The sequence below is a fragment of the Idiotropiscis lumnitzeri genome, chromosome 1 (assembly GCF_059441095.1).
Source record: "Idiotropiscis lumnitzeri isolate Australia: NSW breed Sydney's pygmy pipehorse chromosome 1, RoL_Ilum_1.0, whole genome shotgun sequence".
In the NCBI taxonomy this organism is placed as follows: Eukaryota; Metazoa; Chordata; class Actinopteri; order Syngnathiformes; family Syngnathidae; genus Idiotropiscis; species Idiotropiscis lumnitzeri.
The window spans coordinates 32,963,084-32,981,178 of record NC_142391.1 but is presented as its reverse complement, the minus strand read 5'-3'; the positions used below and the strand labels follow the sequence as shown (position 1 = coordinate 32,981,178).

Below are 18,095 nucleotides of genomic sequence, written 5' to 3'. Positions count from 1 at the left end.
ATTGAGGCGGAAAATGCGGGAAAATGCTGACCAGTGTATCGGACATCCACCTGAAAAGCAGCCTCAGACAAGACCTAGGAAAGCGGAAAATGAACAGGTTGGCATTGTCCTCCCCATGTTGATGTTCCGTTTAAATGGCTATGACAAAGAGGGTCAAAAAGCAGAAAAACGTCAACTTTTGTGTGCAGTGTAAAAGGCGCATCACATATTACCTCCGACATCGGAAAATCATTTTGCGTCTGTGTGTATGCGTGTGTGTGCATCTCTGTGTTTGAGTGTATTGGCAAGCCATGCAAGAGGAATGGATGGCTCTCCATTAGAATAGAAACTACTCCTGCCCCATAAACGGATAATTTATGGCTAACTCTAAGCTTATTAGCCAGTGTGCCCAGCCATGAACTCACTCTCAGTGTGTATGCATTTGAACTGTGTGCGTGCGTGTGTGTGTGCCTCTATTATTTGAAGTGATGATGAGGTAATTTACCTTTCCCACACAGGGACAAGGTCATAGCACAGCCAATGTGTCATGTGATGAACAACCCACCCTCAGTCCTCCCCTCAAGAAAAGAGCCAAGATTCACCCTATAGGCCAGTGGTTCCCCAATTTTTTTTTTCACCGTCCCAGTTTTGGAGATGAAATTATTTACAACTTCCTTTCTGCTAGTCTTCCTAGCCTGCTGCACCTTGTTTGCCTCAGTCCTGGCCGGTAAAGGAAGCTGGCTGTGTTGTATGCCTCTCAGTCCCAAAAAATGGAAATGATATTGTTGTCCCACATTTTTTTTATTTCACATGCATTGTGTATGTGCATGTTAAAAAAATATATATATATTTTGCCTTTGAACGTTTTCATACTAAGAAATAAATTAACAATCACAGCTTTTATTGGTAACTTTATGTTAACAGTGAGAGAAAGATTAACAAAAAAAAAATAAAAAAACCTTTGGCATACACACCAAGAGTAATTTTAGTCCACTCGTCCCGGCAGAACATCTCCATCTCGATTTTTGTCTCATCCGACCACAGCTCCCAGTCTCCCGCTCAAACTTGGAGTGAGCTTGGACATTAGCCGTCTTGCGTAGAGGTAGCGTTTGCTCACTGCAGGATTTTAAGTCATTGCATCTCAGTGCATTAGCAATGTTTTTCTTGGGAACTGTGGCTTGAGATCAGGAACCAGCTCCTCCCATGTAGTTCTCTCTCTCTATCCATTGTCGTGAACATTGAGACCCCGCAAGGTGATGTCTTGCATGTATCCCCCAGACTAGATCACCTAACCAACAAACCGTTTTATAGAACAAAAATATCTATATTTTTTCTATAGCCTCTGAAAATACATGTGCAGTATCTTAAATGCCGTCAAATGCATTCTGCTACCTATGACATCTGTTAGCCAAAGGCTGAGCTGCACTGTATTTGTTTACATTTACATTGTTATCATTTCCTGATGCTTACCAAATAGATTGTACGTTCTATGTGGAAATTGGGTACGTCTCACCACTGTTCTGAAAAAAAAAATCACAAATATGTGTCATTTTTACTCACTGTCTGCGACCCTAACCAAAATGGGTCCGCTACTCACGATTGGGTCCCGACCCACCAGTTGAGAATCGCTCACTTAAAAATAGCTCAGGCCTGGCCAACATGCGGGTCTTCAAGCCCTTTTCACTCTGTACTTAGTAAAGCATCGTTGTCAACCCTATTTATTTTGTGAGGGGTGGTGACAACAACCCTAAAGGCAGTTTGTAATACAGAATGGGAGATGCTCATTTTCCTCCATTGTTGTTTATTGGTGCCTCTCATTCCCACTGATGTGTTCAATGTTTTTTGCAGTTTCCAGCAGCCTTGTATATCTGGGGTTTCTGGAATTGGCACAACAGTAAGTTGTACTGACCTCATTGTACGAGGATTTTCTAATAATCACTTAGCCTATTGACACCATGAAAGCCCAAATTCGCTCCAACAAAATCTTATCAAAAGAATGAAATCGGTTAATATTAATCATAGGTCATTTCCTAGGTTAGTCTCTATAATCTGAATAGGATATATCCCATAATATTAGCCTGACTTCTTGCAGTGTCGGATCCTCGGCTTGGCGCCTGAAGTTTTCAGAGCGTCGCCTGAGAGGATGATTTGCATCCTGCAACCTCGACTGGACTCTAATCTTTTCAAATGCACCAAGCACCACCAAGTGACCCACTTAGAGTAGACAAACTCAAGTAGTGCAGTCAAATATTCTTCATTTAAAAAAAAAAAAAATTGAGTGCTTGCCAGAAAAATTACTACCATAAAGTGAGGGGTACTTTCGAGTTTCATAAAACGCTGTGTTGCTCAAACGAGTTTTGCTGGTGTCACTTTGCACTGGATCAATTCGCTATAAAGCTAAATTAGCTTCCAAGTTCCAATTTTTCTAATGACGTCATCCTCCATGCGGTGGAAACAAAATTAGAAGGAAAGGGTTTGCTTTTACTCAGCACACAAAAGCATGTAGCAAAAACTTTGGTAAGGATCAAATCCATTCAGCAAAACTTGAACAAATAGAGAATGAAAACATTTTTACAACATTTTGTCTTTAATTCAATTGACTTTACAGAGGCATGGTGGCCAGTGGGAAATTCGGGATGACTCACAAACAACTTGCCCATTCCAGGCTGACATGTGCGAGCAATTTTGTTTGTAAATAGGCCCTTGTTCCTATCTAATTCCCAATCTTTTAACCACCACTTTGGATTAGTCCGAATATCGTAAAGAAAGAATATAAGGGTGCAAAGCAGAGAGAGCTTTTCTGGGCTGTCCACAGGAAAGATGCTGCTGAGGTAGGATCAGTAGATCAATTAATGATAATTGTTAAGTACTTTAATCCTTATCTATTGCATGATTCAATCTTGTTTCTCACCTTCAGAAAATGATCAAGTTGTCGTGACTTGAATTTGTGAAACACTTTGGTTAAAAAAAAAATAAATAAAAAGAAAAAATGCAATTTTGGGTAAAAAAATGGAACGATCCATTACTTGGGTCAATTTGACTGAACTTTCTGGATTGTTTGAGAGTTGGGACACTTTGACCCAAAATTGATTATTATTTTTAAACCCAACAGTTTTTAGAGTGTATAATACCCTTGAATACCACCTGACCTCCCACCAATAGAGCATTTATGGCACTCAATTGAGCCCTCCCAAATGGAAGGAGGTGGAGTACTTCAAGTTTCATTTTAAAATATTAACCCTGAAATGATACGGATACGGTACGGTATATCTTGTACTGTGAAATAGGAAGAGATGCAGAGACGACAAGAGAACGGTTGTTGCTGACTTTTTAAGTGCTTGCATCTGACGTATTGATTTGCCTCCTTGATGCATTCTGCTCAAGTTGCAATGATCGACCCGCTGCTGAATACAAACAGGATTTCGAATGATTGTGCGCGTTAATAAGAGGAGAAAAGTGAGCAAAACCGGCTAATACACTTGACGTTAAGAGCTAAAAGAATTGTTCCACATGTATTCTAAATCTCTGTTTACCCACATTGAACACCATTATGGTTAAAGTCCCATCAACTGCACCCTCCACAACCACCGCTCTAGCTTTATAATTCATGACGTTTCAGCTGTACATTGAGCCAATTAGCTGGCCGTGCCATGAAAAGAAACAACGAAAGTGGATAAGGACCAGTCATAATCGAGCTGACATGCGTATTAATTAAACAACACCGGCCACTTAAGTGGGACACATGACCCTGGGTCCTAGTGCCTGGAACACGCAAATCCATAAACACTGTGACAACTTCTTTTTGATCTATAGAGAGTGTTCCGTCATATAGAAAATAATTTACACAACTGCAGCACATCGGTAAGACATCTGCTCAAATGGTTTACTTTGATTTTTTTTCTGATCACACCATAGAAAGTTGCAGTCATGGCAAAACAGCGAGTGTAAAAACATTGTAAAAGCATTTTCACTCATGTAAGCAGCACTTCATATACTACACGATGTGTACGTGCCACATCGAGACATCAACAAATAGAAATTCCTGCCACCAATACTGCGTGGTCAACTCCTGACTCTGTCCTTTTTGGACCCAGCGCTGGGTTATATATTTCACCTGACCCAAGCCTTTTGGGTTACTTGCAAGCGTTTAAACAATATTCATCTATCCTCTATCAATATTTCCATTATTTTCTACAGAGCTCTTCTGTAGACGTTTGAGATTTGAATTAACAACTGTCCACTTATGCAGTTAATATCCTATTACCAAATTCAGTTCTTGTCCAAAAGCTGCATTAAGTGACTTTGTATTGCAAATGCAATGTGGTCGTAGGTCATGTTCCAGCATCAATACTTGATGTTTTGTGAGTTTTTGCGGATTTAGGACGGACCCCCGGAATGAATCTTTGATGGCATAAGTGCTTTTATTTTATATCGCTTGACGTGTGGACGTGGCTGGCTGCACAAAGCTTGTTGAGCACACACACACACACACACATGCTGCAGTGTACACTACTTTGCTCCTGTTAAACGGAAGCCACTCTGCACTGAGGGCTCTATTGAAGACTGCCTTAGATGAACCAGAAAGAAGGGCACTTTGCCATCATTAAGTGGGGCTCATGTAGAGACTGACCGGGTTAATTTTTAATATCCAAGCCTTTGATGATATAAAAAATGGATTTTGCTCTTGTTGGACATGACATGGACTCTTAAACTCAATTCTCCTCTGTGAGTCAAGCGTCCTCTTTATTTAGTGCCGTCTCAATCCTCTCTGTGTGTTTGGCCTCTCACACTGCCTCTGTTGTCTGTCCTCAAGTGTCTGCCCCGGGGACGAGGACGAGTGGGACTCCATGATCCGCCTGCGGCGTTACTGGCAGCATTTGTGTGGATATATTTGGTATCTTCTGATTTTACGGCTCCAGAATGCATTTGTCACTGGGAGAAAAGAAATCCAGATGAGAATGAGGATGGATGGATGGACGAGGAAAAACACGAAAATGTGGACATGCCATTTTACACTTTCTCAATCTCTAGGAAAATCAAATAAGAATAATTGATTGTATATTTTTGTCACAAATTACAGAAATGATCAAACATTTGACTTTCACAAAGATAAGTACAAAGGGATAATACTGCATAATACTTAACTCATTGACTGCCATTGACGGCTAAACACGTCAAAGATCCATTTTTTTTTTTCACTTGGCTGGTAGTGAATGAGTTAATACATAATTACTCTACCACTACTACTGACAATAATCAATGAGAGAATATTCCAAAAGAAAATTTCTCCTCACTTTATTTATTCATTTATTATTGTCAGCCAATACCAAAGTACGGTGGCCGAGAAAGCTCACAAAACAAAGATGCCATCAAATGCCTGGTTGATGATGACCACAACGTATCCCTCAGCCATACTCTTTCATTGTTTAAATTACTCTATATACATTGAAAGCAAACAGGTTCAATAGAGAGGTCAGAAATAGTTTCGATAGATTTTACATATTCGTTTGCACTCCTCATGTATAAGTACAGTGAGGGATCATGAGGTAGAGTCCCATTTGGAAAAAGAAAATAAATATAAATATAAAGTATTTACTATGGCTGCAATTTCTGCATTGTTGATGCCCATTACCAACCATGGAAGGAAATGACTGCCCAGACTGCATGGTGCATAAATCAAGGCAAAAATGTGTTGACTTGCCTAATTGAGCTGTCATGATGGCTAACATTTGCATTTAAAATCACCTTAACTTTACAAAGACCTCCTGCAAAACGAGCGCTCGAGATGTGCGTGTGTTTTTGTTTTGTTTTGACGTGTGTTTGTGTGAGTGCGTGTCCCGGCAGGCGGGTAAATCTCAGCGAATGCCCGTAGGACTCAAATCAATCAGTCCTGCTTAACTGAGCACAAATTCAACCTCCATCAGCAGGTTATTGAGCAGTTAGAGGACACGCTCCCTACAGTGATTGCTATAGCACTTGGGTTGACACATGATGTGACAAAATGGAAGAGTCAGGGCTTATTATTGACAGATTTGACAGAAAAAATATGTATCATGCTACAGTGCCATAGGAAAAAAAAGGGGCACCACTCGCAATTTGCATCCTAATCACCTAAATCCGCGATTTGACAAATTTGACCTGAAGAGCTCATTTGTTTTCCTGTTGGGATTGTGTTTTAAACAAGTATCTTCACTGGCTACTGTGGTGTAAATATGTTTAAAAAAATAGAAAGCAGTTAAACAGGTTTTTGTTTCAGAGATTTCAAATTTACATTCATGGTTTTGATTGAAAATTGCAACATTCCGCTTCACCGTTGCTCAAATTGCCAGAGGTCACAATTTGGTGATCGTTAGTTGCATCTGGGTCAATGCTGTCTGACTCTGACCGCACACATTTTTTACATCGCTTTTGTCAGTTTCAAGTTAGCTGCTTTACGAGGCGCAGTAAGGATCTGGGGCTGGCGGATATCATTCTCTTGGATCTCAATTCAAAAGCAATCCTGAATATCATTACTTTGGTCACTATATTTTTTTTATATTAATTATTGATTTTGTGAAGTTATTTTATTGAGTAGTAGTTAGCTATTTAGTTTGTTATAGTTTGCTAATTCATGCTCAGTAATGTTCTGGGGCTGCTTTTCGACATCCGGCACGTTGTCTCAAAATGCAAGCTAGCTATTTAGTTAGTTAATTGGTTAATTGTCAATCTCGGTTATTTTGCTTTTCTATTTTTGAGTCAAACCAATTCTAACAAATTAGTTCATTTTCTGTCAATTTTTTAATAGATTTTATATTGTGTTAGTCCACGTGAGCATTGGAGGTTTTTTCTGTCTTCATCGGAAGGGAACTAAGAAATTTGACCTGACATCAGCTTCACCAATTGTCACAGAATTGGGTGAATGCCGCATGAAATGACCCATGCATGAAATTGAAGAGGAAGTCAGCCATTTTAGTTGAAAGCTGCCATTTCAGGCAAATTTCAGAGCTTGACGTTACGGCCTGCCTCTCGCCCAGAGTCAGCTGGGATCGTCTGTGGATGGTGCTTTTACGAATAAATTCAAGCTTTTTTATTATTATTATTTTTTTTAAACCTGTGCCATCTAATACGGGCCATTCATCGTCATGGTCTGGTTATCTTATCCCAATTATTTTCCCCACTTTTCTTAAAGGTCCAACTTTTGCGTTCTACATTCCAGTATTGCTCGTGTTCATTTTCCATGATGAGTAGATATTGACTGAGGAGAAGAGAGTTTATTGATTGCTCTCTGTGTGTCTGCATTGTCATTATGGACTTGAGTTGAACATCCGGCCTGTATTTACTGGCACTACTTTACCTCAGTAGACGCATCACCACCGCAAAGCTGCTGATGTTTTTCTTGTTATTGTTATTATGATATTTACAATCATAAAACTGCTCAGCAGACTTGAAGCCAACTGGGAATTGTTGGCTGGGATTACAAAGGAGCGGTGCAAAAGAAGAGGGGTGGACTTTATGGGATTTGTCAGCTTTGATAGCAAGCGTTTGAGTGTCGAGCCAAAAAGAACATCCATTTTGGAAGTCAGCGCCAGTATTGGATCTACACGGCCAGACCCCGAGAGGGTTGTAAACTATAACCCTCACGCTCACACTTGACATATTCATGCGCCTACAGTGGGCATCTGCCAAATACAGTAAAAGCACTTTATTCCAATAACTATCATAGCGCCTGTATACAGTGGCTTAGTTCAGGTTGTATGCAGTTTGGTCAAGTTTAGTGATTTATTTATTTTTTCTCAATTTTATTCCCATTTTGCATCTGCTTTATAAATGATAAAGAATTTGAATTTTCCTATTTTGGATACTAACTGGGCATTGGTGTTATATTTTGTCAATAAAATCTTGGAACTATGTATATTTTTTGAAATAATGCAACTTTATTCTTGATTTCTCTAACTATCTAACTTTTAATCTAAAAAAGATGGGCCTTTTTGCATGTGGTTTGGTGTTGCGCAATGACTAGACACATTGACAAGTGTATTTGTATTTCAGTGGCTCGGTGTTGAAATTCTACTACTGTGATATTGTAATATTGCTAAACAAGACAATTTTATCATATCAAGAAATATAAAGTCAAAATATACAATTTGAATAGTAACAAGTAACATACTATAAGTCCTGATCCTTGGGGTATTTTGACAAAAGCATGTCATTCACATGATATTAAGACTCTCGGGCCATGCTTCAAATAAAAAAAGTGGTCTGTTTGTACTTTATATTCTTTCTAGAGAGACACGAAAGGCCAGTTCCTGTTCGACCATGTGTGCAATCACTACAACCTCCTGGAGAAGGACTACTTTGGAATTCGCTATGTGGATCCAGAGAAACAGAGGGTAAAATAACGTGACTTACGCGTGCAGAAGAGAGATGTAACCTTGACCTAAGCTTAGGAATGTTTATGTGTGTGTGTAGCATTTTGAAACCTAAAATTAAATGAAGAAGCTGTCGTAACGATAAAGTATTCTCCTTTAATATATCGAGAAGGCTTAGCATTGCCAAGTGCTATACATCATTGCTAAAAATTATGCGCTTGTGATGAGGTGATATTTCATCTCAACAGTGCAGAGCTTTGGAATGTTTTTACTGTTCAAGATAAGTTGGAGAACTTTGTTTGTTAGCGTGTAATATTCAACTGTGTGTAATAATGTGACATGAATATTTAACTTTCTTTTTTTTTTTAGCACTGGCTGGAGCCAAATAAAGCTGTGGTTCGACAAATGAAATGTAAGTGCAGCTTCTTGTGCATTTTGCATGGATTTATGCATGGACGGTTGTGATTAAGTAGATTTAGTACGTATGGATATAAAATATCATCACACAAAAAAGTTGTTTGCATCCTTTTACTGCGCCGTGTCAGGTTTTCAGTTGAGGCGGAAGACCCAATGCAGGGAAGCGAGGCTCTGTGTGGTTTAACCAAAAAAACGTTTAATTTCCCCCCAAAAAAACTCAACAAAAAGATCAAAGTGCATATATGGATAAAGTAACAAAACCTAGAAAGCAGCAAAATGACTATAATAATGACTATGACGACTGAAACACGCTGAGGAACGGAGGACAGACACTTGACAGGAACTATTGACCCGACAAGAATTGAAAGGAAACTGGGACCTAATTGCAAACATCTTGAAGAGACAACGAGGATAATATTTATTGATTTTTGGAATAAAAACATTACTTGTAAAATGTAGAAAAATAAATGCCTCCCCATAATAAACTCACACCCTTCACTTGACATATATCGTAACAAGTCATTATGTCAACCATGCAAGATTAACACTTAGTGTATTCTGTGTGAAAATAAATGCTTCCCTCAAAAAATAACGTCTCCCTTCAAATAGACGCCTCCTCCATCTGCAGTTGAGTAAATGAACGCCTCTTGCCGCTATGTGAGGAAGAACCCCTTTTTCATGTCCTCTCTCTCTTTTTCCCCGTCTTCTCTGCATCTTTTAATGGTCGGCTTGTTCTTCCTGTTCTGCTCTAAACTGATAACAGAACGGGGCTATTAGTGGGGCAACATGTGCCAGGGAATTAGCCCGAGAGATTGAGATAGAGGCAGAGGAAATGTAAGACGTTGATAGATAATGTGGCTAAAGAAAGAAAGAAGGTCTGGGAAACTGAGACGAAAGCTCTGTTGACAGGGAAGGAGAGAGGACAAAGAAGAAAAGAAATAGAGGCGCTGAGTCGTCCTGACGTGTCTTCTTCTCCCTGTGGCTGACTTGTATCCTAAATTAGGACATGTGACGTATTTTTCTTTCGGACATTGACGTCACATTTGCATACATGAGACAACTTTGTTTAAAAAAAAAAACAAAAAACATCTCAGCCAGTAAGATGCTCATGTTTTTTGAGGACGGGTGTGTGGGGGGGAGGAAAATTTTGGCTTTCATATTCCTTAGCATGTATTATGTATTATGTGTGGATTCTATTTTCCCAGTGACATAATGCCGCTGAGGATCACCCCTTTAAAGGCAAAGTCTGCCTAGATTCGTGGTGGTCCCATTTAAAATAACTCTTTCTCTTTTGTCTTTTTACTCGCTTTTTATGGAAAAATTTAATTCTATTTGAATTCCAATGCAATTGAAAAGCTTTATCGTTGTGCATTTTTATATGCAAATATCCTACTTGTGGTTCACTATTCACAAATTCATTCTTTTTTTTTTTTCTGTGGAACATTTTTGCAGCTATTTGCTGAAAAACTCACCTGTTTTGTTTTTGTGGTCAATGTTGTTTAAAATAGGAAAATAATACATTAATTGGTATCAATGAAGTACAGTTTGTTGAAGTAACACAAGGCAAGCTTTGTAGGACAGAGTGGAGATAGGTTTTGTCAGTATTGCATACGCATGTACATGCACACTAAAAAAAACATTTGTATTCATTGTTTTATTATTTAATTGTATTAATTTTAGTGGATGTAAAAATGCACTTCTGGAAACATAGGCCCTTTTACTGGTAAAAGTGAAAAGGATGTATAGTACCTGGAAGGTGAAATACTGTGTATTGACATATTTGTATAAACATACAAATGGTTGTGTTGTCACAATAAAACAGTAGACACATGTAATTAATTACAAAGACAGAAATCAGAAAGATTACCATTTCAAGTATCAAGAAAATGTTTGTGTGCGTCTTGTGTTTCTCCCACAGCTCTGCAACCCTTCACCATGTGCTTCAGAGTCAAATTCTACCCGCATGAGCCAATGAAAATCAAAGAGGAGCTCACAAGGTACAAGAGGCCTTTACACAAAAACTGTGCTACTTGGTCATTGGTACCATGGTAACAGGGGAAATATGGGAATGGACAGGAACAAATTGGAATTAAATGCAAATAGTGGGAGTCGTCAATTTACAACAGCTCCATTCTTAATGAGGTTATTTGTCCTCTATCACTAGCCTTTGCTCGCACAGTAATAAAGTCTTAATTACAGTATGTATTAGCATGAAAAACACTTGTAGTCATGGACAAGCATATTTTCACGCCTTGTAATACAATGTGGGGACCATCGCAAACTGAGGACCTGCTGTATAGGTTAGAGCAGTGCGAGAGATCATCAGGTATGCTGCGGGACACTCAAATTCACCTAATTGCTCTGCAAACTATTATTTACCACAAAAAAAAATGTTCTGTCAACTACTATAACGTAACATAAGCTTTTCCACTAGATGGCAGAAGGTATAAATCTATCCACCTTCCACCATTCATCCAACAATGAGTGGTATGGTGGATGAGTGGTTAGCACATCTGCCTCACCGTTTTGAGGTTGGGGGTTCGAATCCGTGCTCACTGTCCTTTGGTGGGTTTCTTCATGTCCTCCAGTTTCCTTTAACAATCCTTCATTGCGGACTCATCATTGTCAATTGGTGCAGTTGTGAGTGGGAATATTTGTTTGTTTATATATGCCTTGTGACTGGCGTGCAACCCGCCTTTTGCCCAATCAGTTGGGTTAGGCTCCAGCTCCCCTGTGACCTTAATGAGGATAAGCACTATAGAAAATAGATACGGATATAACGCAAAAGAAACTTGGAATACATGTAACAAATCCAAAACTAAGAAGCAATGAAATAGAATATTTTTCTCTCGTGTTTCCATGTACTCCGAAAGGGTGTAAAGGGTGTGTGCTTTGCCTGAATAAAATGATTTTTTTTTTTTAGTGTGTGTATTTTGTATGTAGAATGGGCTGATCTGGTGTAGTATGAAAGCTGGTGCGAGAAATGTCGCAAAATACCACACAAATCAGAACATAGTCATACTTCCTCCAAGCTTCATCTAATTCTCATGGACACGTTAGTGGCAGCCCCGCCTCAGTAACCATGACAACAAATGCATCCGCTGGCTGCGGCGCCGCTGTCATTTTTTATTTCCTTGGTAACGCAACACGCTGCCTGCCGTGAACATTTCAAGCCGTTTCCAGGGTTACGCCACCCCAAGTGTTTATGTTATGCCGTATCGCGGCATCACATGCCTTGCAGTCATTACATTTTGAAAAGGTGCGGTGAAAATGTTTTCATATTAGCCGGATTTGAGGTCATCGGATGTGTTGCAGGATAATTAATCCATATTTCATCATTCACTGTTTTTTTTTTTTATTCCACTCTGGATTTCAGCTAATGAATGCGGAAAAGCATGAAAACAAATCCATACGCGATACTATTTTGGTTTATTTATGGAGACAGAAGAAAATGGCTTTAATTTTCCCATCATGTCCGTTTTGCTGCCAAATATATCAAAACCTTGTGATATACTTTTAAGAAAGTCATTTTAAACCTTGTTACGCAAAATGCAAATGCATATTTCATTAGCATTTTCAATTTGATTCAGTTTCCTTCCTTGCGTCTGCAGGTACCTGCTCTACCTCCAGCTGAAGAGAGACGTCTACCACGGTCGTCTCCTCTGTCCCTTCGTGGAAGCTGCCTATCTGGGCGCCTGCATTGTTCAGGGTGAGGCGGACCGACAATGCAGTGTAGTATGCATTCACGCATCTTAACATGCTGTAGTCTATATACCAATAATAAACTAAAATTTAACCAACCTTTTGTCACCTTCTCTTAACACCTCTTGTTGAGGTTGCTCCTTCTTTTGGAATAGTTGTCGTGAAAATATAGATGGTATTTCCTATTCAGTGCAATACTTTCACTTTTCCACGTGCGAAATCCTACTAAAGTTAATTGAACTCAAACTACCAATCGGAGACAGACGACGTCCCCACGTCGTTCCGAAACACTCGAATACAAACTCGTGGTTGAGAGGAATGAGTGCACAGATTAGGAATGGGATTAGGGAGACTTGTTCTGTTCGAAGTGAACACGACTGGTCGAGTGCGCTGTGATTGGTTCGTGTGAAAGCACCGAAGCCGCAGCAGAGTCCTCTCACTTCCAAGTGTCACCATGTAATGAGGACGGCCCCCTTCGGGGATTGTGGATGTGGATTAGTTTTAATGAGGCAACGCTTTGATTTCATCATTACACTGATTTGTAATTAGGACTGGATTTCAAAGACAGTTGGGACCTTTCATGTGTTTACAGATCGAGGTTTTACAGTGATCCCCTGCATATCCACGGTGCACTTTACAAATTCATGGCTCGACCTCTATGACTGGGTTTAAAAAAGGTCATTAGTAACTGTACGCAAATCGATGTAAAATGACAGCTGTGAAAATGTGGGATGGGGTAGCGGGCTCCATTTACACTGCGTGGTTCCAAGTGACTTAACTCTGATGATTTCCTCTGAGCGGAACAATTGGAATATGCGTCACGACAATGTAAAAAAAAATAAAATAATTGAATCACTTATGTTCAGAGGATAATTGTCAGGTCAACTTTTTTCAAACATTCTGACATGATGTAAAAAAAGTTGTGCACGTGGGTGTCTTACACTTAGAAATGACTACAGGTTCACAATACAGACAAAAATATTGGGATGCTTGGTTATTGTTAAGCTTCAGCTTCCACTGATTGGGAAAATATCCCGGTGTTTCTGTGGAGAATTTTTGTCCATTCATCCAGAACGTTAACATTCTCTCAGATGCGCTTGTAACTTTCCAAAACAATCAATCATGCCTTTTTGGACCTTGCTGTGTGCACTGGGGCACAGAAAGTGCTCCCAAAAAGTTGGAAACAAAACAATTGTCCAAAATGTCTTGCTTGGATGCAGAATTAAAGACTCAGTTGAATCAATCTGTGTTGTTCACGGTTCAGTGCCCACCTTGGTTTCAAAAGTCCACAGTTCAGTTCACACTGGGAACAGGAAGGGGTCTACATGTGAAGCAAACTGCTCATGTTTCTGTACATTTGGAATAGATTTAATGACAATTACAATAAAATATCAACATCTTAAATCATGCAGTTTAGAAATCAATAACTTCTTCTGCGATTGGCTGGTAATCAGTTTAGAGCATACCTCGTCCAAAGACAACTAGGATAGTTCCACCTACTGCCTGAAGATAGCTGGGATAGTCTCCAGCAACCCCCGCGACCCAAGTGAGGAGAAGCGGTACAGATAATGGAGGTATATTTATAGCACGGAGTTAGGGGGCCGACAATTTTTAGGGATACGCCCGAACCGTACCAAGATTGCAGCCAGAGGGCAGGGGACTGACCAATAAAAAAGGGTCAAGTGCCCAGCTCTGCTAATTAATTTTGATCATGTTATGGCTAGTTTTGAACGGAGGTCAGGAGAAAATGGTGTCGAGATTGTATGGGCCATGTAAAAGGCCCGTGAGCCTTGAGTTTGACACCCGTGTCATAGTGCATTCACCTTAACCGTTTTGTCTCCATCCAGCCGAGCTGGGGGACTTCGACCCAGAGGAGCATCCGTCCGACTATATCAGAGACTTCAGACTGTTCCCCAAACAGTCGCTTAAACTGGAGAGGAAAATCATGGAGCTACACAAGACTGAGCTCAGGTGGGAAGAATGAGGATGATTATGTGTGCATGTGTTTCTTACTGGATGTTTGATCTGTACACGGACTAAACTAAAATGGGAGCCTACTCTTGAAGATGTGAAAAAAGAACAGTTTAAGTGACTGGATGGATGGGACTGGAGGGAAGAAGCTATTTATAGATGGTGTGAAATTTGATTAAAGGTGTGTTAAAAAAATGGTTTGGGAATCAGGAATTTGCTTTTAGACACTGGGTTGGATATAAATATCACTGTTGCTTTACAGCAAGAATGTCACTTGGTTGAATCCTGGCTTGTGAGCGTTGTCATTGTTCGTAATCAACAAACGTCAGCTTTTTGATATCATGGCTTTGTGCTTTGGCTCATTGTGCTGGAGCTGTAACAAAGCGCTAGCATCTCCTCAGCCTGCCACCACACGCTCGTTTGTGTGGCTAGAAATGGCCAGGTGATGAGTCGTGCTTGGTGTCCTTCAAGTATGACATCCCAAGAATCAAGAATCCCGTCAGATTAGAGGATTTTGGCTCGAAAGGCTCCATCTGGTGCCTTTGCGGATTTTTACCTTCTTTAGCACATTTTATCCTTATGATTTCAGTCACCTTTACATTAAAAAATGGATTGGTGCTCAAGAAATGTGAAATGTTTTTTTTTTTCATTTTGTTATAGTTAGTTTCAGTAATAGTGCATCTCAGCATAGTGTATAGTTTTTGGTTCAATTTTAAATGCACTAATGATTAAACATCAATGGGTATTTCGTTTGGGGACAAACAAGGCAGCAATTAGAAAAGGAAAAATAAAAAATCGAATCAAATCTGGGCACTGAAAATCGTTAATGGAATCGAATCGGGGCTTGATTACTACCGTCAACTGAGTTTGCTACATGTGAGCAGAGGAAGCAGGATGCATCTGTGTGCAATTTTGGGCTTCCTGGCAAACTATGAATACATTACTTGAGTACATTTTCATTATCTGTTGTTCGCTATTGGATTTTGACTGTAACATAACAAAATATGGAAAGAGTGCAGTGGATTCTTTTTGTTTGTTGGACTATAGTGCTTGTGATATGTTAGACTGATAAGTAAAACGCTATAAGCCACTCCCCTTGTCTTCCCTGTGCAGAGACGTTGAGTTCACGTGATGCTCTTATCCCACTCCAGCAGGATGTGTTTGAATGTTTGTTTAGAGCTGAGCTGCAGCCTGCAAGGTTTGTCACACTCTGAGCTTTTAAGCATCAAAGACAAATCCCTCATTTGTCAACAGCGCAGGGGCACACGATGACAAGAACGCCCTCAGTCTGCCCTATGGCGTCCAAATGACAGTAATCGCGGCACATGGCTAAGAACGCCGCTTTTGAGGTGTCTCACGTTCTTCCCGTTAGGCTTTTCGGCTCGCTGCATATGAACAAAAGTTTACGGTTGGGTTGACTTTGAGACTGATGAGCAGGTCGGTCATTGTGTTGTGTTATGTTATGTTATCGTCCATCCTTTTTCGATAGCGCATGCCCTCATTTGGGTTGTGGGTGAGCTGGAGCCTATCCCAGCTTAGTTTGGGCAAAGGGTGAGTCACACGGTGGACTGTTGGGCTTCTCCTGTACTACTGCCTTTCACTTGATGTGACTTCAGAATTACGTTTCATCGAAAGCTGTCTTGAGCCTGAGCTTTGGCAGCCCATAAAGGATTTAAAATTTAGATTTTGGCCACACCAACATTTGAAGTTGGGGCCAGGAAATATCATGCAGTTGAGTCCACTGGTTCAGTCTTCAATAACCTGAATAAATCTCATTCAAGCGTGGCGAGAAAAAGCAAATTCTTCATCAGAAGGCAGTTGCTGAAATTCTGATCCAAATGCCCTACAACCAGACCATGCTCGCGAGTTCTAAGCAATTAAATGAAACTAGTCCATATCTAACCAGAACTTTGAATCTCAGCTCTGGGCTTCCGATTATTTTTTTTTTCTGGGTATTATGCTTTGCTTCTATGTTCCCAAAACATGCACGGCAGACATGTCAGCCACTATTCCATTGTGTTGCCCCCAAAAAAAAAATTATAAAAAAAAATGAAAACTGGAAATTGTCGTTAGGTCTACATGAGAGTGACAGTAAGAATGCCTCTTTTCTCTCTCATCCAGGGGTCAATGTGCTGCCTTAGCGGAACTCAACATGCTCCAAAGGGCTCACAACCTCGAAACATACGGAGTTGACCCTCACCCATGCAAGGTCGTTTGTACTACTTTTTATTAAGTCAGACTGGTCATAAATATGCTGTATCTTGTGTTTGTCACTTGAAATATATCGGGACATTTGTGTGTTTGTGTACAGGACTTCACTGGCTCCACAGCATTCCTCGGGTTCACAGCGACCGGTTTTGTGGTCTTCCAGGGGAACAAGAGGATCCATCTTCTCAAATGGTAATGAAAAATATGTGCATGTTGCGTCTTATTCTCAATTCTGGAAGCAAAGAAATAACCCATGAAATCTTACTGTACTCTATAATATTTCAACGTGCACATTTTCCACTCTACTTTCTATTGGCACTATTTCATGAGCAAAACCAGATACTATTCTACTACCTGGTTTGCTGAGGAGCGGCTATCCAATACCAGTGGCGGGTCGTGAATTTCCCACGTAGGCCTTCAGTGAAGTTGTACTTAGTCCGACTTTAATCAATCCCCCTCACATTGCCTTCATTTATGACACTACAGCGGAAGAAATATACAGAAGGCACTAACACACTACTGAGTGTTGGACAACCTAGCTTCTCTTGAAAGGCCCTTCTTGAAAATGGCCTCGCAAGTGTATCTGCAATTAAATCCACACTTTTCCCTCCTCCGTCCATTGTGGTTTCAAAAATCAAGTATATATTTTGGATTTTCAAACAGTCGCCAGTTACAACTTTCAGGTGTGCTGATTCCGCATAACGCTGACCCCTCACGAGTGAGTATCCAATCACAAAACGGCGTTCATCACTTTCAACATAAGGCCAGCGAGAAGGCTCACTGTCATCAACTCGTGATCTGATTGGCTATCACAACTGTCTGTCAACTGTAAAAGGCCCCGTCCTCACACAGAACAAACACCCGCATGATTTTATCTGAAGGCCTCGGACAAATAGTGCATACCACTAGTATGATGAAATCTGCCTGGCAACTTGAGATAGCTGAATTGTGAATGGATAAAAACTCTAACCAAAAAATTCAACACTAGGATATAATATAATATGACATCAATGTGAAGAATATGATCATGATTGCTTGATTACCACATTTTTACGGCCATAAGACACGCTGAATCAAAGGGCGCAACACCAGTTGAGGGTGCTATTTCCGCATTTAATGCATATACTAGGCGCGCCGCACTACAAGGGGCGAGCTAGCGCTAGCTGTAGCCAGCCCACAAGGGATCACTGCCAGAGGTATCACCCCAAGTCAATGACAAATGTCCTGAGGCTATAAGGAATCACTGTCAATAACACTTACTCTAACCAATAAGAGGTGTCTTGGCAATACGTCTACTAGACAACGTCAGGGGAGGGACTTCACTAGTCACCACACTCCTTAGAGTCATGGTTTCAAATCAAAACCAAAAAAAAACTCAGCATACAAGCAAACAATGAAACAAAGAAATAAGATTAACACAAAACATGTATCTCTCATGCCATCTATATACCCAAAAGAAATAAAAATAAT

At 40.2% G+C, this 18,095-nt stretch overlaps 1 protein-coding gene and 1 long non-coding RNA gene across 5 annotated transcripts in view; one reads left to right on the top strand and one right to left on the bottom strand.

Annotated features, from left to right (window-relative positions):
* frmd3 (FERM domain containing 3) overlaps positions 1-18,095 on the top strand; it is a 40,866-nt gene that overhangs the window by 5,101 nt on the left and 17,670 nt on the right. For all 4 annotated transcript variants that reach the window (XM_088295667.1, XM_088295658.1, XM_088295647.1 and 1 more), the window contains exons 2-8: positions 8,244-8,348; positions 8,697-8,739; positions 10,663-10,741; positions 12,356-12,453; positions 14,294-14,417; positions 16,539-16,626; positions 16,729-16,817. In XM_088295667.1, coding sequence (XP_088151793.1) covers positions 8,244-8,348; positions 8,697-8,739; positions 10,663-10,741; positions 12,356-12,453; positions 14,294-14,417; positions 16,539-16,626; positions 16,729-16,817 — 626 coding nt within the window. The remainder of the gene's footprint in view (positions 1-8,243; positions 8,349-8,696; positions 8,740-10,662; positions 10,742-12,355; positions 12,454-14,293; positions 14,418-16,538; positions 16,627-16,728; positions 16,818-18,095) is intronic.
* LOC148344273 (uncharacterized) lies at positions 897-12,876 on the bottom strand. Its single transcript, XR_015843141.1, has 2 exons — positions 12,546-12,876; positions 897-4,911 (listed from the first exon to the last, which is right to left on the bottom strand). It is a non-coding gene; the product is annotated as an uncharacterized LOC148344273 (long non-coding RNA).